Raw genomic sequence first — 23,473 nt, 5'->3', positions numbered from 1 at the left:
AGTCATGGCTCTTTCAGCAATACCGTGTTTACTTAGCATCCTGGCAGGCTCAGGTTTTGGCAGGTAGGACTTCAGGACTGCAGTTTTACTTCAGAGTCATTTGAGAAGTGTCGTCATAACATCAACAATTACCTCATGGGGTTGTTATATTCTCTCTTAGAGATTGAAAATATTTAGTGTATGCTGTAAAGCTTAACGATAATAATGATTATTGCTTCTCAACTTTCAGCACAGTCTGATTGTGATGATGTGATGTTATTGTTCTAGGTCTTAAATCTTTGCTTCATGTTTGTTAAATAATATTTCCACTGGTTAATAAAGCAAAATATATTTCTTTTTGATGAACTGGTCTGCTTACTGTACCCAAAGTCAAAACTAAACATGTTGAAGCAGCATTATGCTCTAATTCATAGCGTTGGTTTTGATGTCTCTGAGACGTGCTACTCACGCTATTCTGAGAATTGGGGTTACGCAAGTAACCACATATCTGCAAGAACCCTCCACAAAACTTGAGGTTTGCAACAACTCTCACGAATTTTAAATCTACATGTAACATATCTTGCACTGCACTGTAACTTTTAATGTCCTTATGTCTTATGTAAAGCACTCGTTGAAAGGAGCAACACAAATACAACTTGACTTGCCTTACATACACTAAATAAATCATTCTGTGTCAGCTTTAAGTAAAATCTAACAAATTTCGCTTCTTACTGGATAAATAAGTGGGGAAGTAACTATAGCAGCTCCCACTTGTCACTGAAAGGTTTGAAATTACGTGAATCCAATTGCACCATGAGGAATATCATTTGGAAGACTGGTGACTTTTTAATATCATTATAATGTTTCAGCCATATTGCCCAGCCCTTGCATGTTTTATTTCTGCACTATTGCCCTTGGGTGAGATATGGCATCTGTGTGTGGCAAAATTTCCCAGGAAATCATCATTTCACACCTTTTCATTGGTGTCACACACACACACACACACACACACACACACACACACACACACACACACACACACACACACACACACACACACACACACACACTTCCCCCTGCTAATAGCCTGCTGACATAAATCAACAAGCCTAACAAGGCTTTTCACCAAAGGTCGGCTGATACAATAAAGTCACAATGACACTGACGCTGAAGTGGCACTCTATTGAATTTCATCCACCCATGTCCTATTCACACCTCCTCATCACCTTTCTTGTACTCTTACCCATCTATCTGGATGCTGACAAAGTTGACCTGTCCCAGGTTTCTACCTTTAGCTCTGTCAGCACTCTGCATGTAGGCTCACCTTTTAGTGGGTGTCACCAAAGGGATCACCAGCTGTACCAATCTAACCATGCTATCAGTCATATATTGGGAAGAGTGCTATTTTGTATGTAACTGCATCTCCTAAATGTAGGGTGTGTTTCTGCTCTGTAGTAACCTGCCCTTTTCTGCTTTGCTGAATCACAGTACAAAGACGTTTCTTGCAGTGGCCATTATTTTCCTCGCTCCTCAGAACTGCTCAATAATGTTCCCCTCAGCCACTTGGAGCTGCACCAGCCTATTAAAGTGGCAAACTAATTAATGCAGATAATTAACTCGTGAATCCTATGAGGCTTTCAGCTGCCTCCATAACACGTCCAAGTGGCTAAACCCAAACAGACAGCGGGCTTAATGAGGAGCATTAAAAGAGAACACACTGATTTTAGTACTAATAAGGATCATTTTTCATCCTCTCTGATCAAAGCAGCTTCCTAATCCGGTGACATGATTATCTGAAGAGAAGTAATGTTAAATGATGTGTCAGACATTTAGAGTTTACTTTCTAAGAAAACAATATCACGAGACGATCCTCGAAGTAAAAGGGGATGATGTGAAATGAAAGGCCATTAAGAGTCTACTGCCATGCTAGCATGCAAACATACTCACAATGATAATGCTAACATGCTAATGTTTAGAAGGTATAATGTTTACCAGCGCTTTAACAGTTGAGGCTTATGGGAATGGTATCTGTTTTGCAGGTATTTCTTCAAAAAACTATTTAAATTCCTGATAATGGGGCTAGATGAATAGTCAGGGGATCACCAAAGTTATTATTATTCATCCTGAGGGTAACATAAATGTCTGCACCAAATTTCATGGCAATCCTTCCAAGAGGTGTGAAGACATTTCACTGAAAAACACAAATGTGAACCTCATGGTGGCATTAGAGAAAAAGTCAAAGGTTCACAAAGTCAGAAGGCTTCATCTTCTGGGCACAATGAAAGTCTGTACAAAATGTCATGGCAATCCAACAGTTGTAGAGATATTTCAGTCTAGACCAAGGCGGTGGAGTGACCAAGCAACCGGCTAACCATCGAAAACGCCAAAAAAGTCACTATATGGGCTTTGAATTGTGAATATTTGCTGTTTTTTCTTGTCTTCTATTACATGACTGAATCTCTTTAGGTTTTGGAGAGTCTCTAAAGCCATGCTACTAGAATGGGTAAAAAATGTCAACTTTCAGCAAAGCATTTCCTGTCTTCTGTCCTCCTGCTTCTGCTACTTTATCACATTCTCTGTTTTAAACTTTCAAAGGGAGAAAGTCCTCTCACTATGCACAGACTACTTCTGGCACAACTGATTTATGACCTTGCCCCCTCGGTCAAACCTCATGGGCCAGCGATTCATCACAACTGCGACAATGGCGAGCAGACAGGCGTCTCAAGGAGGTGGCTTGCTCCAGGAAGAAATAACTCACTTATCTGGTGCTGCGACTTTCGTGCGCATGATTAGGCAGAGAAAATATGGCAGAAGCAAACAAACAACCATTCATTACACATAACCTGGTTACTTCCAGAAGTATCAAGGTAGATGGCACACCCTTGCAGCCAGTTATCAGAGCACTTCCTTGAGTTGTGTGGGAGTTTAATAATCCTTTTGTTACCTCTCTATAGCACCAATGAATAGATTGGATCTATGGACAAAGTGAATGGAGGAAATGCCCATACAAGGAGCAGACCTCATGAGCCAGGAAGTGAGGAATGAAAAGGCCGTCTGGTTGGAGTAGATAAGAAGCTCGGCGGAGATCTTTGAACTCTGAACCCAACCCATCTTTGAACACTGTGACCTCAGCGCCTGAGTCAGAGGGGAAGCACAGAGGAAACAAGAACACTGAGGAGAATCTGAGGGAGTGAAACAGGCACACCTTTCAGAGCTGGAAATCCAGAGCAGCAGACTGAGATGAAAGATAGGTCTCTGAGGACAGAATGATAAAAAGGAGGTACAAGGCTTCTTCTCCTGGCCTCCATGTGAGGGGCCTCTTTGTGTGGCCGAGAGCTCCAGGCATCTGTCCCACAAGGTCCCAGCTCGGAGGCCTAAAGGGGGGGGGTCACCCAAGGACAAGGCCACAGCATCAAACCAAACAGCCAGAGAGTCAGAGAGGGCCAAACCTCAGTGTGCCTTTATATACCCGAGTCCCACACCACATGAAGAGAAAATAACCAGTCGCCAATCTGGATTTGCACTGTGGGGTTGGCAATCAAACCCGAGGACACATTCTGGAGGATATGTGCAGATGAGACACGACTCTATGCACACATGGTGAAGGACAAGCAGGAACCTTTCACTGCGGGGGGCTTTAGAGTAATTTGAGAGGGGACTATCAGTCTAGGAAGCCTGCAGTAGTGTCCATAATCATTTGGGAAGCGAGTGTGTGTGTTGTTTAAATTCACGTTTACACTTGACAACAAGAAAATGGCGGTTTCCCCTTCAGCTCCATTGGCCTTCAGCACATCACACCACACGCGGCATGAGTCAACGCTCGCAGCCTGTCATCATTACTGCTTCACAAAGACACGCAGTAGTAAACAAGACTGAGTTTGGTGTTTTGAAGAGCAAAGGTCAGGGTTTGGATTTCACGTCAACAACAAAATTCATCTCCACAAATATTATGATGCAGTGAACTGAGCTTATAGAGTTTCAAAGTGGAAGGAGCTGCTGGTTGATATTATGGCAGTCAGTTTGAATTATTTTAGCTTTGAGAAATATTGTTTTTTTCCCCCCATCGGTTTGGTAAAACAAAAAGCTCTAAGTTCTGAATCTTAGCCGCTGTTGTTATAGAGAAGTAAATACAAAGATACTTTATGTTTTCAGGTATCATTGGGATTTTAGAGGATTAGATTTGTTCCCAAAAAGCAGTTTTAAAAAAAATCCACATTAGGTTAAAATAAGGATGTTTTGAGGTTAACTTGACTTTAGTTTTGGGTTACTGTAGCTATTATGTTTTAAAAATTCAATATTTATATAATATCAATATTCAAGAGTTACGATGAAATATTATTCATAAATGCAAGATATAATAATAATAATAATAATAATAATAATGTAATAAAAGCACAGTATGTTAGAGGAGAACTATTTGTTGACGAAGAAATAGTTGACCCAGAATTTAAAAGTGAACAGTCTAATACTGGTTAATGCATCATGAGTTTTCTACAAAACATAACTGTTAGCTTTGCTCACTGTTAGCAGTGAATGTGTTTGGATGTTTCTTACCAAAATGCTCCTAGGAAGTCGTAGTTGACTTCTCTCTTTGCCTTTTTATACATTTGACTTTATACCACAGAGCTAAAACTGAAGTCTATGCAAAACATGAAGGGGACTTTTTGAACCCCGGATGCCCAGAATAACTCCTTCAGCTTCCACTCTGTGAGCCAGAACACTTTCCCTGAAATCGTTCAGTTTTCACTACAGCTATGGCTGTTTGGCTTTAACGGGACCAACTGCGGCCACAGAGACTGATGGCGCTTCTGTCCAACAGTCAGACGTCACTGGAAAACAACAGAGCCTTGTTTGTACTCCTGTAATACAATGACACACATGGACGTAAATATAACACACAGTCAAAATCTTTCTATTTAATAGACAGGAACAACCACTGAGAATTGCACCACTTTGATAACCACAGATTGGTGGGAAAGTTAAACATCCAAGTTTCAATTTAATCTCTCCAATAACAAGATTACAGCACAAAACGTAGTCTCATTAGAAGCACATTTAATTTTCCATGTTATCACCAAAGCCTTTTTTAATACCATTCCTCAGTTAAGCCTTGAGGCCTGTTAGTGGAAAAGAGAGGTGCTTGTTGACGGGGCTGATGTGTTAATGTGCGCAGGTTGATTGGCAGGTCTTTTCGCTCACCCTCCTGGCTCCGACTGACTTTATCACACAGTGAATCACACAAAGTCCTCTAAGCCTTCGGCGCCTGCTGCCTATTTACTTACTAAAATACACACCGTAGCTCATTTCAATGATGGCTGAAGCTGATTTCTTTAAAACCAAAAACCCCCTTAGGATATCAAAAGCTCATCCAGCATGTAATTACTATCAGTCTCCTGGGGGAATGATCTGGTCTAAGGTGCTAGAACTAGTTAAACGGTTGAATACACAGGAAAATCCTTCCTTCCTGTTTAAGCACACGTCTGCCCCTGAATTAAGGATCACTCTGCTCACGCTTGTTTGCTGAAAAATGTGGCTACAGTGAACACAAATGACAATTACGGGATAAAAAGGACAGAATGTTAGTTTTGAAGCAATATTTAGTTTAATTTTGCGAACATCAGCTAGCATAAGCTCATTAGCTAATGTTTGCTAACATTAAGTAACATCCAGTTACTTACAAGCTACAATTACATACCATGGAAGAATGTAATGACCAGTTGTTTACAGTAGCTAATGGTAGCTAATAATAGCCAACACAGGCTAACAGTCAGTCACTTATGATAGCTAACATCAGCTAACATTATCTACCATAAGTGACAAGAGTGAGAGTGTATTTAATGGATTAAGAACGTGTTTTACTGCTTATGAATTAAACTTTTTGTTTGTAAAAAGGGAACATCTATTCATTCTTCTTTTAAAAGTAATGCAGTCTCACTTTGAACCAGCTAAAATCAGTGATATTGATCTGGGCACACACACACACACACACACACACACAAGAATTTTATAATTTTATGGATTGTAAATGTTTTGACAAATTTTGAATGGGCTAACCCTCTTTTTTTTATGTATAATAATATTATACTATATTTTTATATAATAATATTATTATATTTTTAAATTGTAGGTTATTTATTTTGGTAACATTTTTATTTCTTCAGACACCTGATTTTCAATATTTCTGCCCCATTCATCCTTGTAATTCCTCTGTTATAAATGAATAAACATACAATTAAGAATATTATATGTCCAGATAATTCCTCTGCATATCAGAAGAAATTTGAGACTCACTAGGTATCTGGTTGTTTCTGTGTGCAGCAACAGACTATTCTAGGGCATCCTGAGATACACGCTTTAAATCATATACCATCCAGCCAATAAAATAAAGAAATATACATAATGGACACACTGCTTGGACAATTGTATATATAGCTATACTGTGAAAGACCATGCCAGGTGTAATGGGTTTGCCAGCAACCCTGCTTACAGCATTTAAATTCAGAAAAAACTACTTTCAGGCAGCTGGACTCCACCAAAATCCAAAAAACAGCTCTGTGCTGTTTGCTTTTCCATAAGTTCTTCCCATATTCGCTGCCCTTCTGTGGCTTAGACTGGCTCTGCTACACACAGTGTGCCAATGTACAAGAAAAGCCAAATGGGAGCCCTGCACAAAAACACTACCCTGCTCTGTGGTAAGCGCCAGGCCCGGCACACCCTGTCCACATTTCGCATCGCAGACCCACAATCTCTCCTGTTTTCTGTGCGTGCAATCACACTGATGAGAGTCATGGCAAACTGGCAGGACAACAGGTCACAGTGTAAATGCCATGTCCTATCACATCTAATACCCACACTTGCCAGCAAAGGCCACACCCATCAGCAGAGTTGATGTTTTGCTTTAAATCCGCTCTGATCCAAAAGAACTGTCTATCGAGGTCTGCGAACAGACCAGTCTGCATTTTCTCTAAACCCACTCATTTTGTATTTATTATGCTTTCACCCCCTATTTATACCATGTATATATATGATCAATAATGAATACTATTTTGTTTTTTAAAATCTGTGACCCACTACTTTATGACTATGTTTGAAACACAATGAGTGTGAATGTCAGAAAATTTAATCACATAAAGGATAGAATCCAAAACCCTTTGGAGCCTTTTAAATGTGAGGCTTTGCTGCTTTTGTCTGTTTTATCTTTGTTCTCTTTTTACATTTTATTGACAAATAATGTGCCAATAGTCCACAATTGTTCCCTCCAACCAACCACTGAGTCACTGATTATGAAAATAGTAGAGAAATGTAAATTTAAGTTTCCTTTCTTTCTGCCTCACCTTGCTCGGAGTGTTATCAGCAGCTAGAGTACTCCTTGGTGGGACTTGGTAGATGTCTTGTCCAGGGGGAACCTGGTAGATGCTCTGCTGACTCTGCTGCTGTGGACTCTGGAGAGAAGGTGGCACCTGGTAGATCCCCTGAGCCCCCGAGCCAGCCTTCTGCGGATAGGCAGAGCTCTGAGGAGAGGACTGTGCAGCGGCGCCAACCGGTGACTGGGCCTCGAACATGGGTCCGATCAGCAGCTTCAGGCGGTTGCCAGGGGCGATGCCTTGGCGACCGTGCAGGGAGCAGAGCCACCAGCCCTCCAGGCCTCCCGTGTTCTGCTCAATGACCGTTAGGATGTCCCCTTTACGGAAGGCCAGCTCCTCAGGGGACTCTGGCATGTTGTCATACAACGCTTTGGCCATCAGGTTCTGAAGAAAGACAGACCAGAAGCTCTTTAGGCAAAGTTTAACAGCAGCTTTTACCTTCGGTCTAATAAATTATATTAAACCTAGAAGGAATAGTCTGATATTTTGAGAAATCTGATTATTCGCTTTTTTGTTAAGAGTTATATAAGAAGACAGATCCCACTCATTTCTGTATTTTAAATATGAAGCTAAAGGAAGAAGTGGGTTAGCTTAGCTTAATATAGGGTGAAAACCAAGCGGGAACCTCCATGTCTGAAAAGTGAAGCCACCCGGAAGTAACTCAAACCGGCATTCTATTGAACAGCCAGTAGGGGGCGACTCCTCGTCTCAAGTATAACTTTTCAAGTCTTCTTCAATACTGCATGATGTTCATTTAGTAGGCCAAAATAATGGCCCAATTTTGAGGAATATAGACATTAAAGCAGAGTATGATTTAGGGAGGGACTACCTTGTGATTGACAGGTCACTAAAATGGCGAACTGTCAAGCTGTGTACATTTAACCAGTACAGCTGAAAAAGCTTATTAGGAGTCAGCTGTTTTATAACATTTTGTTTTAAGCCTGTTTTTAGCTAGCCAAAATTAGCATCCTGGTTAAAATCACAATTAAAGTTAATTACGGATGCACCTAGCTAACGAAGCTAAGTAGCACCACAGTCTCGCATGTCGGGTTCCTGGTTGCAAAAAATCAACATGGTGACGGACAAACTGCCGAACTCAAAGCTTCAAAACGGCAGTCCACAAACCAACGGGTGAAGTCATAGTTATTAATACCACTTCTTTTATACAGTCCATGGTGAAATCAGGGGAAATGGCTAACTAGCCTCACACTGGTACCTCTAAAGCTTGTTATGCCTTGTTTGTTTAATCAAAAACAAAAAGGAAAAGTGTAAAAAATACAAGTTGTGATTTTATGGCTGGTCCTGGAGTCTTTGCTGGTTGCTAGGCTTCCTCACGTGACTACAAGACTTCAGGAAGTCGGTGCTCGTGGTCAAGCAGTAGTTTGGCATGTAACCCCCACTACTTGTTTTTAAACTTACGGATTAAACAAATGAGATATAGCATTTTAATCAGTGAGCTTTAGTGGTCCAGGACAGAGCCAGTCTAGACATTTCCTCCTGTTTCTAGTCTTTATGCTAAGTTAAGGCTTTGGTGAATGACATGCTGGTGAACTTCTTTCTGCACCTCAAATTACCATGCAGGATTGCATTAGCCCCCCAGCTCCACACCAGATGTCTTTCAAACCAATCTGAACTTGATGGGTTTTTCTCAGCTTGTGCCCTGCTCCAGGGCACAGTTATCTAAAGGGCCAGTAAGGTCTAAGGGATAATGACTCAAAACCACAGATTTTGGAGATAGGAAAAGCCCCAGAGTGTGCCACTTCTGCGTCTGAGAGAGGCATTTAAGGCTAATTGCCTCAGTAAATGCATCAGTCTTTTTCCTTTAGCCTTTATTCATCCAAGGAAGGACTTAACTGAGCGTGAATACTCCTTTTCAGCTGCTTCATATAATAAACTTAATTCCTGGGAACAACAACAGTCCTGTACTTTAGGCTATATAAACTCCATAAATACAATTAGGAATTACGTGCCTTGCTCAAAGACACCTTAACGTTAGATACTGAGGCGGAGGAGAGTGTTTGTTGTCTACTTCATTTATTTTTTAAATAAGTAACACAGATGTCTTGTTTGTCCACAATTATTGCATGTGTTTCAGCAATAAAATGGCAACATTTTTTTATTATAATGAAGATGAGACTGCGGAGGAACAGCAGGCTTGAAACCACAACGCTGCTGGCTTTAAATCTTCATGAACTCATCTTTTAGCTCATATCAGATGAAATAAGATGAGTTGTGGATTAAACTGGATTCCTAATCGGACTAAAATCTACATGCACATTTGGATTTATAAAAAAAATTCTACATAGTGAGGATTATCAGAAAACAAGAAACAGCAACTTCAGCTGTTTAAACCTCCAAATACAGCTAAAAAAAAAAGTTCCGGTTTCACTTATCTTTCTAGTACCTCTTCTTTGGCCCATATTATTAACACCTCACCCTTCAGTAGCTCAGTGTGGGAATCAGGAAGCCCACTTTGTGGCTGCTACCGGTTTGAGGCTTTCTTGAAACATCTTTGGCCTTCCTCTTTCCTACGCGGCCTTATTCAGTCAGTTCCCATGTGAAACTCTCTGCTAGAGACATCGTTATCTCTCACTGCGGGCCAGGCCTCCCTGGCTATTGTACTAAGTACACTGTCAGGACCATTAGCCACCAACGCCCGTCGCACAATTACAACCTCACAATCACCACCCGCCACCAACAAGCTGCTACAAGTTCCATTGTGACCCCCAGAGGTCAACGTCGCCCACTGGGAAGCGGACATGGATGTCTGCTTATTCCAATAACTTGATCAAGGTTGGCAGAGGCTTCCATGAGGAAATGCTGATTACTGTAATTACAACTGTCTTACAGTTTGAATGTACTGGTTCTGAGAAATCAGGGACAAGTTTATAGCAGCAGAGACACTGAGCCTCATGCAAGACCGTTTTTTTGTATTCTTATTCTAAACTTTCGCACGTATGAGTCTTCCACCTCAGATTCACCAAACCCTCTTAACCGCACAAATTTGTTGGAAATCTCTTGTTTCAGCCTCATGAATGCCACCTGTTCAGCCTCATGAATGCCACCTGTTCATGAAGAAGTGCGTGTTTGTGAGATTTGATCATAAAACTGCTATATAAGGCGACCTGTTCTGTTCCGTCTGTGGGAAAGTTTCATTCACAAAAATGTCACCAAAAAGTAAAAAAAACAATAATTTCACACTACAAAGCTTCAGCTCCTGCAAACAAAAAGATGTTAGCACTGTCAGTAGTAGTGTTAGGGGATCTGAAACAATTAGAAAATATTATTATTACAGCTGCTAACAACGTGTCATCAGAGCAGCACTGTTCTGTGACAGAAATAAAGATTTGACATAACACTAACAAGCAATCATTCCCAAATATGAGGCCGTTAAGGAGATGAGACTGAGAATATTCTAACCTACAGTTTCACCAACCACACAATTAACCAACGTGTGCACTTAAACACACATTAAAAAAAAGGCAGTGAAAGCCACCTTCATATTTAAGCCACACTTTGCAGAGATACAGTAGGCTGGTGGAGGAAAAAGTGCAAGAGAAACCTTGCATCCGCTCTCTAAACCACACAGAGAGGCTCATTTCTGCTAAACATCTCACGTGTGTCAACAGCTCAGCCACACAAACGCTCAAACATTCACACTTTCATGAAGCCTCACTGCAGATGTAGACTAATCTTTTACAGGATGTACCCCTGAACATGATTTTCAACTGAGGACTTACACATACAGTTTGTTCTGTATCTGTGACAGTGCACAAATAAACAAGACACACGGTGTAATACATTTTCACTATTCGCATGTGCTTTTTAAGTTGCAGTGCATTGAGCTCTCAGGGTCAACGTACACTGTAATAACAATGCTTTATCAAGGTATCTGCAGGTTTCAACAAGTAAAAATTAGGAATTTTTAAGACAATTATGAATTTAAGATGTATTTCATGTCCATAAAAAAGTATGAATGAAAATTAAAGTCCCAGAATGACTTGCAAAGTAAATTAATTCACATAATGGTGTGTATGTAATAGTGTGTTTAACGTTGGTCACATTTGTAGTTTTATTACAGCGACTACAACAACAGAAAAATAACTACAAAAATAGTGTTAAATGAATAGCAACATCATTAAGACCTACCGAAACATCTTTAAAACCTAGAACGTAATAGGCCTACCTAAAAAAAAAATAATTATTTTTAAGACCAAGTGGCCCTGCGACCCTGTACACAGGATAAGCGGTTGACGATGGATGGATGGATGGAAGACCAAGCGGAAAGATGGTTATTTAATTTTTGTCATCTTCATCCCAGGTGCAAGTCCCAGTCTGTGGTCACGTTAAAAATGACCACTTAACTAATCTTCTACATATTTAGTTTTAATAAGGTCAGACGCCAGAAAAATATTTACATTTACACCTTAAACAATGAAAAAATAAAGCCAATGTCAACAAAACACATGGGTAATATTAGGTGCTAAATACTATAATAATTATACTTGAAGGTCGATTAGGATTACTAACACCTTGATACTTGATAAAAAGGTCAAGCTGTAATCATCACAGGCAGTCTGAGCAAAGTACTGTGTATGTGGAAAAAACAAAAATGAACACATACAGTATCATCTTGTGCGGCAAGTCTGGGTACCACAAAGATGCCAAAAGGGAACTGCTGGACACATTTTCACACTCTTAACTCTTGTTCTCACTGTGGTTTAGTTTTAATGGGGCAGAACGTGTCTGCAGGTAAGTATACAGACAATAGAAATAGAAAACATGATCCCCTTTAAACTGTAGCCCCTCCACTGCTAGTGAGTCAGAGATGAGCCAGAGTAGAATTCAAACATAATGACTGATGTGAGACATAAAACATCACCCCTAATCATATTGAAAAAACAGGTTGTTAGCTGTAATGGTTAGCAGCTACACGCAGATCCTTTTGAAGTGATGCAGTGGGGGGAAGGCTTAGCTCCTGTTGTCGTGTTTTTGTTTGCTTCAGTGCGCTGCACCACGGTCATCGGAGCAGGTGAAACTGACTATTAAAGCGGGCGTCACATCTCTGGCATAAACATTGGTTAGTCACAACACTGTGACTCCACCACTTGCCATTGATCCACCTATAAACACATGTGTTCACCATTTGTCATGCAGGCGGGGAGGGCCCCTTCTGCTTCACCCACAGATGAGTGCGAGCTTCCAGGAAGTTATCCGATATAAGTCAGCAAGACGAGAAGCGTACTGCTGCTTCCTAATGTAAATATGAAGACTTTCTGGTCCTGACCTCAGATCCTATAGAAATAACACAGGGTGGCAGAGGTGGACAGATGGTAAAAACAAGATCTTATCTCAAGGCGACGTTTAATGTCTGTTAATGGATTTGCTCTTTGCTATATTTCAGACCTTTTCGGCCCATATGAGTGTGTGTACTGCTTCATAAACATGTTCAGGGTTCAAGCTCAACATGTCTGAGGAAATAAGGCTGTCTAACTCAGTATCCTTTATTAATTTATTCTTATTTTATTTTGTAACCTTATCTAGTTAAATGTCTGTTTTGCCTTTGACTGACACCATTTGTTCTGATTTAGAGTTGCAACAATTCAATATGCACAAGGTGCCACTGTGATCGATAATTCAGATGTTACATTGTTTAAGGCTGCAGCTAACAATTATTTTCTAATATCAATAAATCTGCCCATTATTTCTTTGATCTATCATTCAGACTATAATGGCAAACAACAATAAAAAAAATCATGCCAACTTCCCAAGTCCAAGGTGACATCTTCACCTTCACCAGTACAAAACCCAAAGATATTAAGTTTATAATGATATAAAACAGAGAAAAGCAAAAAATCCTCACATCTCTGAGGCAGGAATCTGAATTTTTTTTCACTTGTTTTTGCTTAAAAAATTGCTAAAACAATTATCAAAATAGTTGATTATTTCATTATTGATATATTATTCAGCTTTAACGATGTTAAAGACGAATAACAAACTTTGGCCTAAGTATTGAAAAACATATCAGGTCATCAGACATTAAAAAGGATAAAAGGAGGTATATAAAAGTTTGAACTTGGGTCTCCCACATCTCATGCTGCCCTCTGCAACATCTGGCTCTAGAGACGCTCTCACGCCTTCGTATGTTTTTGTCATTAGAAAGCAGAAATCGTGCAAAGCTAAGCTGTCCAGATTCACACCTGGAGCTCGATATGCAGCCTGAAGACCCAGCTGTCTGAGCCCCTCCTCTCTGAGCCCCTCTCTGCTCTGACTCACACACTTCTACATAAATATGGCATTTTTTTCCACCGGCGTCTCGCCTGAACACAAACTGTATAAACGTCCTCTCATTTCTGTGGAGAGCCTGCTGACGAATCCAAAAATAAAAAAGTCCCTTATGTAACTGCACCGCCTGCTGAAAGGGCCCCACCTTTGCTTTCAGTAAGAACTCTCTGGGTGGTTTTGGCTCTGCCTCTCTGGGGTACACATCAGTCTAATAGTAATGAAGGTGGCTTTGGCTAAACAAGCTTCCAAATACTCAAATTCTCCTGCTACTGCGGCCAAAAACACAACCGCACCACACAGCAGAAACCCGGGTCCCCACAGCAACGGGAGCAGCCCTGCTTTCAAAGAGACGAGGAAGTTTTCAACCCAAACAAACACAACCTGCTCCCAAAAAAGTGGTACACTCCGACTGTGAGAAGATCACGCAGTACCTCCTTGAGTGACAATTAGGGCCATACCACTGTAACACGTGTCCCGGGGTGGTTCGCAGAAAGGGGCGAACCAGCACACTCATTTGGCCTCATTTCACATGGTTAAATATAGAAAATAATTATAGTAATGACGGTAATGAGGACCTGATGACTTTTTATGAGCCGTTCCTCAGAGTGCGGCCTGCTGCGGGTGAGAGCCAGTTCAAATAAATGGGCCGTGTGAAGGGTTCTGGATAGAGAGGGCTCATGGGAAGCGGTTCAGAGCTCAGGGTACATGATAATTTCTTCATTTGGCCAGTTTTCAGGGAGGCTGACCCTCTGATTAAAGCCTTTTCAAAAAGCCAGCGGCCGTGTATTAACATAAGTACACAGCAGGCTCGGTGAAACATCACGTCCTCTATTTCTGGAAGAGTCTTGAGGAAAAAAGTACCATGTCACAGCTTTGGTGGTTTCACTTTAAAACACACAGGAATACGTAATCCAGCATGCGCACTGCTGCCACACTATAACTGATTGATATCTTATGCGAGCATCTGTAAATCAATACTTATGACACAGTTACAGTGGCATGACGAGAGTTGTAAGCAATCAATGGCTTATCCCAGCCATGTGGTCAGAAATCACAGGCTTGTTGGTTTGTTCATTTTTGTTGTGTCACATCTCTCTGTAACTATTTTCACCGACACACAGATATCAAGACACAGCACACCAAGCTCCTCCAGGCTGATACAAAAAGCTCTATTCATTCTGCCTGGTGTTGCATAAAAGACTATTGTATCCCCAGTGTAAATATGACACCCACCACCTTCCCTCTCTCATTTGTGATTCAAGAGCTGCAACACTAGGTGAAGAAATCACCACACCCTGAAACATCTAAACAGCAACAGCATGGCATGACTGCGTCTTCAACAGGATGTGATGTGCCATGCCACATCTAACCACACTGCAAGCAGCAACAAACCAGTGATGCTGAACACATCTCAGTTAGAGAGCGGAGGTGTTGAGATGAGGTCACTGAATATGCATGACTAAAACTCCGTCATAATCGTGGAGTTTCCCTGAAAACAAAACAGAAATTAGTATGTTAATCTTAATGAAGGGTATCACTCCTCAACACTTTATTTTACAGCTCTTGTCAGGCTACTTGTGTTGAGATAAGACTTAAATATGATAATGCAATATAATTATTAGTTTCCTAATTTCTACCAATCTGCCTGAATGAAATACGACACGGGCAGGACACAACTGTCAGCCACCTTTTGATTTAGCCACAGGAAGCCATTTGAGTAACTTCTTGCTTAAAATGTTCTCCTCCAGCTCCTCCTCAGTCTGTCCATTCATCATAGTTGTTTTATTTTTTTACTGTCACATAAACTACAAGGTAACTTGACATGACGCCCTTCTCTGTTTCCCTCCCACTTCTTAGCCTGCAGCACTTCCTGCCTCCCGCAGAACCCAAAGGGATCCAGGCTACGACTGACCTAGTCTTATCGCTTCACATCTTGGACTCCCTCTCTCTGGTCCTGAACGTCAAGTACTAACCTATAATTAGACACTGGAGAAACTCTCTCAAAAGTGTATCGAATACTGGAAGGGCTGCTGGGGAAGCATATTGTGCAACGTTGCCTCTCACATTCTGCCAAGTCATTCCAGGGCTGCTTGAATGGTGTGAAGCTCCAGTAAGACAAACTGTCCTTCACTCTGAGGACCCATGTTGGCAAGCATACATGCTGCTGACGTGTCTTTGAGCAAAGCTGTGAATCTCTGCAAACTCTTCCAGGGACTTTGTTTGATTGCTGACACTGACCTCTGATCTGAAAAGACAACTGACTGCAACTGCAGGGGTCAAAAAAGGAAAACGACAGTATGGATGGCATTCGAGGGGCCCCAGTTAAGAAGTGCTCAGTTTTGACGAAGACGAGAGGCGGATTATTTCCAAGCTTGGCACTGATGCCAAATGAGGGTACATGAGTGCATAGTGGTAACCCCTCCGAGACGAGAGCTAATCTCTCCAGGGGGCATTAGCCAAGATGTGAAATATGTTTCATGGTATCTCTGCAGGGCCACATTGAATGGTTTTACATATAGGAATAGCCAATGAGATGGAGATTCACTCCAGTGTCTTCCCAATTTCATGCCACACAAAAGATCTCACAGACACAAAAAGCAGAATGACTGAGGCTGCCATCTTCTCCCTTTGAAACACGAAGGGCATGTGAGATAAAAGGGGAAATCTTTTGTTTATTAGAGTGAGAGATTCACCATTTTTAACACTCCAGTACTTTAGAAAAAAAACTACTGATGATGTACTTTGCTTTTACATTTCGTATTTTCTATATTTAGTTTTAACTGATTGTTTTTGTCCATAAGATGTCAGAAAATTGTAAAAAATAGTCATCAAAAGCTCCAGAACTATAGCTAAAGTAAGAAAAAGAGAACGCCAAACTCCATCATTAAAATAACTCAAGGAAACGGATAATGATGGATATGTAATTTTTTTTAAGCAAGTGAGCGAGGATGTTTACTTAATAAAGTTTAGCAATCACAATTTTTTTAGCCATTTCTGAGATCCAACGACAATAATTATAATTTTTGATTAATCTGCAGGTTTCCCTCTAGATTAAATAGATTAATCATTTTGTTTTGTCGTTTCTTGTTAGAGAATAGTGACACATGCACATTATAATTTGCATCTTCACATTGCTTGTTTGATCCAACCATCATTAAAAAACTCATAGATATCCAGCTTAATTGACATATATGACGAAGAAAAACAGCAAATTCTCACATTTGAGAAGCTGGAACCAGAAAATGTTTGGCATTTTTGTTTGAAAAATTACTGAACCAATATATTGATTATCAAAGCTTGACTTATCAAGCTATAAAATAACTCATCTTTTCAGCTAACGCCTCATGTTCAGCTGGCTACAGTCACTGACAGTCCTCCAAACACATTAAATTGTGGTTGTGTGTACTAATTCAGTTCAGTGGTAATAAAACGCTTTTCTTCGCTGGTGTTCCCAGCTGTCCTCTTATCTGTCATTAGGACCGACTCTCTGCAGGGTCAAACCAAGCTGACAGAGGCCCGCTACATCTTTAGAGATGACCCTGCAAAATATTTGGCATTCCTCGGGGGAAGGAAGGGGGCTGCGAGAATTATTTCCGCCAAAGGTCAAACATGGAAATGATTATATGCATTGTCGCTGATGTTGGGTAGTCTCTCTCTCTCTCTCTGTCTCTCTGGCTGAAATGAGCACACAGTGTAGTCTGTCTCCCCGCTGACCGTTTTCAAATGTTAATGGCAGGCTCATGGTGCGAGGACACAGCAGGGGGGGTCATTCATTCTCGCTGGGGGAGAAGCTCTTCACGCTCACTGAAAATCTTGCACAGGAGCAAACTTGGGGCACAGGGGCAAGTAATTCTGCACTGACTAATAAATACTCTGTGATGAATTCAATCTCATTAGAAGTAGGAAAAAGCCACATGGAAAAGCTATTTCACCGATTGTATGTATGCATAAAACTTGCAGGGGTTTCTCCAACGGTTGATAAAGCAGAGGAAAGGATTGTTTGCCTGGTTTTCTCTGAACAAACTTTATTCTTCTTTCAAGGGAAGACAAACGTCTCTTTCTGCACAACCGAACATGCACAACACAAAGAAAATAAAAGACGGCGTTCCCCGCTGCCAGACTCATTACCAATGTAAAGGGGCACCTTGAAACAATCATGTGCATCTTCCGAACAACCTTCCCACGCACAATCGCCTGAAATGCTCTCATTCTCACGGGGCACTCATCGACCTTGCGGCTCCCATCCCCCCCCACAATACATCTAACTCTGTTTGCCCTCTCGTTCCCCCCACAACTTCCTCTTTCTTTCATTTTCTGCATGCTCTTTCAGTATTACAGATCCTCCTCCCTCTCAGAACAATGTCTGCTCCGCACTCCTCCAGCCCTCTTTGCTTTTGGACCAGTGCCTGGAACCTGAACCCGTAAAAAAGAAACACTGAGGAAAACACACACACATACACATATTGGCCAGAATATGGGTTCACCTAATCACTCTTCACTGTGGTTGTGAAGCTATTTCTGCAACAGTTACGTCAGCTACAAAGGAATGAGTTCAAAGGTTGTGGAAGCCTCTTTACTAATTTTGCCCCAGAAAGTTGTGTCACAACTCTTTAAAGGAATAGTTTGACATTTTGAGAGCCAGGAGACAATTGACTTAGGTTAGCATTAAGACTCAACATGGGGGGAAATAACTAGCCTGGCTCTATCCAAAGGGAACAATATCTGCCCACCAGCATCTCTAAAGCTTACTGATTAACGTGTTATTTTTCGTTTGTTTAAGCTGTACAACAACTGAAGAGCAAAGACAACAACTTGGGGTTTTTACGAGGGGTCAAACTAAAACAAAAGAAAGCGTTTTCACTCTTTAATCTTTATGTGTTAACTACCTGACTTCTGGTTTAGCCACTCTGTAAAACAACATTTTGTGCTTTTTATGAAGTAAACAAACAAGATATAGCACATTAGCTTTAGAGGTAGATTACCTTGTAGCTAGAGCCAGGCTGTCTTTATGCTAAGCTAAGCTAACTGTCTCCTGGCTCGAGCTTCATGTTTTCTCTACAGAAAAGGGGGTGGTATCAATCTTGTCCTTTAAACTCCCTCAGGTACCATCTCTTCCTTTTCTTTGTCTGTCATGCTCTTCCTCATCAGTAACCCCTTGGGCCTAACTGACGCTGTAAGAGATCTGTTTGTGTCCGGACCCGTCAGGGGGATTATACGCATTAGGTGACCTATGTAAGACAAACCTTCCCTTCACACCTGAACACATCGTTGGCAACCATCTCTGATGTCAGAGAAGAAGGGGCCAGGGCAGCATCTGGGCTGATTCAACTCAGGACATGTGACAGGGCGCCACCAGCCAGGGCAACCTCGTTAAGCTTCTGTTGAAACATTACCACTCTGTGAGGAAAGGAGCGCTTAATATAGCTGTGAATAATTCAGTGCAGCTGAGATCAAGAGCAAATGCTGAGATCTGATAGGGGACGTAGTAAAGTTTGACACTATTTAAAAGATCTGTGAGAGGCTGACCTGTAAGAAATCCAATAAACAGCAGTGACGCAACATGTGTTGTCACCTTTCTTTTCTTTCTCCCTGCCACCCTACTTTCCTCTGGCGGGGTTGCATAATGTGGATATGTTTACCATAAGCAAAGAGCAGTCTGCATGATTTCTATGCTCTCCCTATCTCACATGTGGCAAACAAAGAAGAGTGGATGTAGTTTTACGTCATAGAGGTTGCGTGCTGTACAGAGCTCCTTCCTACAGACAGATAACAGCTTGGAAACGCTTGTGTTGATCACATTTATTAACATCCACTGATCAATCTTCTTGTTCAGGATGAAAACAGTGATCATGGAGACCTGGTCAAAGTCATTTCCGCCCCTGAAGGGACAATGAGTCAGTTAGGACCATGACGCAGATACACAGTGTAGACGCCCTCAAATCATAACCACACCCTGCTAAAGAGTGACACCATGCAGGCCCAGTAGACGCTGAAGAGAAGAGACCCAAAGTTTACAGCTTACAGTTTGAAATGTGTCGAGAGTCTGAGCCAAAACTCAAATGGCTACTTCACACTTCACACAGAAAACAGCTATTGAAAAAGTGTCTCCTTGCTAAATGCGCTGTGTTTCCCCAAATAGTGCATTCCCAAAGCAGGAGTCAATACATGTCAGCTTTCCACAAAGGTCAGTCCAAAGCTTCCTATACCTCAGATGAAGCTGACATCAAGCTGCAGCAAGCTGTCAGTCACAAAATGAACCTCAGTGGACCATGGTGACGGTCATAACAGAACCTCTGATTGGCTGCATGCTGACACAAAGAGCAATGTGAGAGATCAAATCAAGACCAGAGGAGGTGATCCCCCTCACTGACTTTCACTTCTGGTTATTTTTATTTTTGATAAATCAGTTTTTGAGTTTCAAGTAAATGTAACTTATCACATTACAGCTGAAACAATAACCAATAAATCAATTACTCCAACGTTATTTGCATCTAATTTGACAATTGATTCATCCTTTAAGTAATTTTTCTAAAAAGCTAAACATTTCCTGATCTCAGCTTCTCAGTTGTGAGTTTTGCTGCTTCTCTTTGTCTCATGTGTGTCTCATCATTAGATTTGAACATCTTTTGACATTTTACAATGTCCCCAAGAGACAGCAGGGAACACCAATTGTCAATTGGTGCTATTCGCTGACATTTTAAATACCAAACAATTGATGGATCAATCAAGAAAACAATACAATATACAGTACATATACATACACACAATAAGCTACATATACATGGGGAAAACGGTTGCCTACAGCTAATTTTAGCTTAATATAACAATAACCAAACAAAGCCCAACAGCAATAAGGAAGGTCACTGTAGAGGATATAAGTGACGCTATAAAGCAATAATCAATATGGTCATTTTATAGCCTACCTGAATCTCAGTAAAATGTTTTACATTAACAGTCTTTGCCACTGTCAGTAAAATATGAGCACAAATTATCAAAAGAACTTGAGAAGCAACATGTTTCTATTCCTGTTACTATATTTCTGCTTTATAAAGGGGAGGGAAAGGTTGCGCTTTCACTCTATTTGCGTCCCTGTGGTGGCAACAAATGTAGCCTAAAGACAGAGATGGTGATACATACAATCAATAGCGTCAAATGAGACATTCACACACACATTTACACATTTCAACCAGAAACATCTGATAAGAAAAGTGACAGTATCCCCTTCTAATCTCACCACCACTGACATGCTGTGTGCTGTTTCCCTGTTTTTAACCAGTTACATTTTTGTAACAAACCCGGATGCGCTAATTTATAGAAGTTATAGGCTAACTAGCTCCATGAAACCAAACGTGGAAAAGTTTCATATTCACAGCAACTCGACTCCTCTGACTAACCCAGTTTTGTTGTAAATAAAGTCTTCCAGCGCACATTATGAACACAACAGAAAAAAACTACCGACCCAATCTGTGCCGCATCACTTACTTTGTATTTCATCTTGCAGCTCTTCTCTGTGACTCCAGTAAAAGTGAGAAATATATCCGCTTTATCGCATCAAAGAGGTGCACATCTGAATAACTGTGTGAGTGATTTTCTGTCTGGTTAGCCAGCCATCCAGAGCTTCATAGACGGAGAAACACGCACGCAGGAATGTCTCTGGATCCGCACCGCTTCTCTCTACTCCTCTACACCAGATTGCTCTTCACCACATTGACGGTCGACCCGCTCATTTGCATAAAAAGCCGCTGATTTGTCGAAAGGAACATTATGATCCCGCCCCCTCCCGCCGCTCGCCCTGCTCTTTTACAAAAGTGACGTCATTATCACGATACAAAGGTGGATTAAATCTCCTTTTTTTAAATGTGGAACAACAGATATATTCTTTCGACTACTATCACTGATTATGTGTCCAAGAGTGCATCACAAGGTGTATGTAACAATCATTTCGACGTGGTTTGATAATGCCTCTCTCTATATAAATAGCCTACTATATTAATGGTAAAACTAAAAGATAATTTTAAGACATTTTCTCACTACTTTGTCTGTAATTATGCTCTACAGTTTGACAATAGCATTTTGGTACCATTAGAAGTATTCTGAATGAGCTACTAGCAGTTCTTTTTTATAATGAACCCATGAAAGCACAAAAAACTATCACAGGAATAGTTTGATACTGAATAAAACTTTAAAACATGATGATTCTTAGGCAAGTTCTGGAGTTATACTGTAAGAAGCTCCTTTTCTTATAGATAGATAGATAGATAGATAGATAGATAGATAGAAGAGAGAAGAAGTATGTAATTTATAAGTATAGCAATCAGGCTAATATCAATCAATATCAATCAGGGTATGATGGAGGTGATTAAGGTAGGCTACTTGATCTCAGTCATTTTTGAAGCTGTCCTTCGAGGTATTATTCGACTTTTAAAAGGTTATGAACAAAAAACAAAGTTAAACAAAGTTTTTGCCAGCTGAAATTCATCTAAGTAATTATTAGTAAGGTCAGCTCCTGCCTGATCATATTGGTCATTGATAATAGTTGGAATAGGGTTTGGTTATTGACTTTTCATAAACCAAAATGACCAAAAATTTTCTGAGCTGATTATCTGTATCCACAACACAATTGATTTATAATCAGAAAAAGTTATTAAACAACTAGTATAACACCTAAAAGCTTTACAAGCTGGTTATTTACTGTATACTTTCTGAATCTGTTGCAATAAAGTTTATTGAAAACAATTTAATTATGTCTGATTTACCAAATATGCTAAAGCTACAGTTTGTTTTTAAACATGATTTCACTGATTACATATCAGGAAGTCTCATCTCTATGTGACAAAAAAAAGAAAAGTGCTGGTCGTTTCTGTCCCTGAACATGAAGGAAGTGTGATTATGTAGCATTTTCTTCAGCACGGAAATGTGTCTGGTTCAGAAGAAAATTACAACACCCACAGCTTTGTTTTTAACCTACCCAACACCATCATCCTGCTCTTAAATTAACAAATAAAAACATAAATAAATAAACTTTCCTCTAAGCTGTAGCCTGTTTCAAACTCTCATCTGCACTGCAGAGCTCAGGTGGCACAAACATGTACTTAAACATCACCACAGGCTGCACAAAAAATAGGCATTTGATTTTTCTCTTCTGACATCAAGATGAAGGGACAGACATAAAAATAGGGAAAAGATGTGATGCATTTTCTTTTAAAAGACTTCCACTGCTGCTCGTCACTGCTCTTCAGAAATAAGAATAAAGAATTCAGAATAAGAAGAAATCTGAATTGAACATACGCTGGTCTTGACAAATCCGTCTTTTAAAGTTGGTTCACAAATCTTGCTAGTTGAAACTGCATACCGTGAAGATGTTTCCTACAATCTGAAAATGACTCAGACTCATTTATTTTTGTCGTTTCTTTTACAGTTTGCTTAAATCTATCAACAAGCACAAGTATTGTCTACATCTGGTGGAAGAAATCGATGACGACTCACAATGAACATCACATCAAAAATATGTCAATCTCTCTATTCCAACTCCTGACACAACACCACACAAACTAGCTTTTCTCAAAGACAATACAGATTATTGTACATTTATTTAGGTTGATTTTAGTGCTCACCCTGATGTGAGTGAAGACAGCGCAGATGTCACCTCAGTACACTCAGCTCAGCATCTAATGGAGATGACGAGAAACACCCAAATAGATCTCTGACAAGCTGACAGGAAAGCCATCGCCTATCTGCACCACCCTGCTCACACCTCCTCAGTGCACACAGCTTGTTTCTGCAAAGTATTAGTTATCGTACTGAAGATCTGCATCTCATGAACACTGAATGGAAAATAAGTTAAT

The 23,473-nt window shown here is 40.5% G+C and overlaps 1 protein-coding gene across 2 annotated transcripts in view; it reads right to left on the bottom strand.

Moving 5' to 3' along the window:
• The window catches only part of nedd9 (neural precursor cell expressed, developmentally down-regulated 9), a 33,023-nt gene extending 9,762 nt beyond the window's left edge, over nucleotides 1–23,261 (bottom strand). The window contains exons 1-2 of one of the 2 annotated variants that reach the window (XM_038724994.1): nucleotides 23,243–23,261; nucleotides 7,314–7,727 (exon numbers count right to left, since the gene is read on the bottom strand). In XM_038724994.1, coding sequence (XP_038580922.1) covers nucleotides 7,314–7,721 — 408 coding nt within the window. In that variant the 5' untranslated portion in view covers nucleotides 7,722–7,727; nucleotides 23,243–23,261. Of the gene's footprint in view, nucleotides 1–7,313; nucleotides 7,728–21,110; nucleotides 21,316–23,242 lie in introns of those variants that run through there. The other variant, XM_038724993.1, reaches the window with a different exon arrangement.
• Between the last annotated feature and the right edge of the window lie 212 nt (nucleotides 23,262–23,473).

This window comes from Micropterus salmoides, unplaced genomic scaffold (assembly GCF_014851395.1).
Source record: "Micropterus salmoides isolate LMB-PRFRI ecotype aquatic unplaced genomic scaffold, ASM1485139v1 Ms_hic_scaffold_17, whole genome shotgun sequence".
Taxonomy (NCBI): Eukaryota; Metazoa; Chordata; class Actinopteri; order Centrarchiformes; family Centrarchidae; genus Micropterus; species Micropterus salmoides.
Note: the sequence above shows the minus strand (reverse complement) of the source record. Positions and strands in the feature narration are given on the sequence as shown.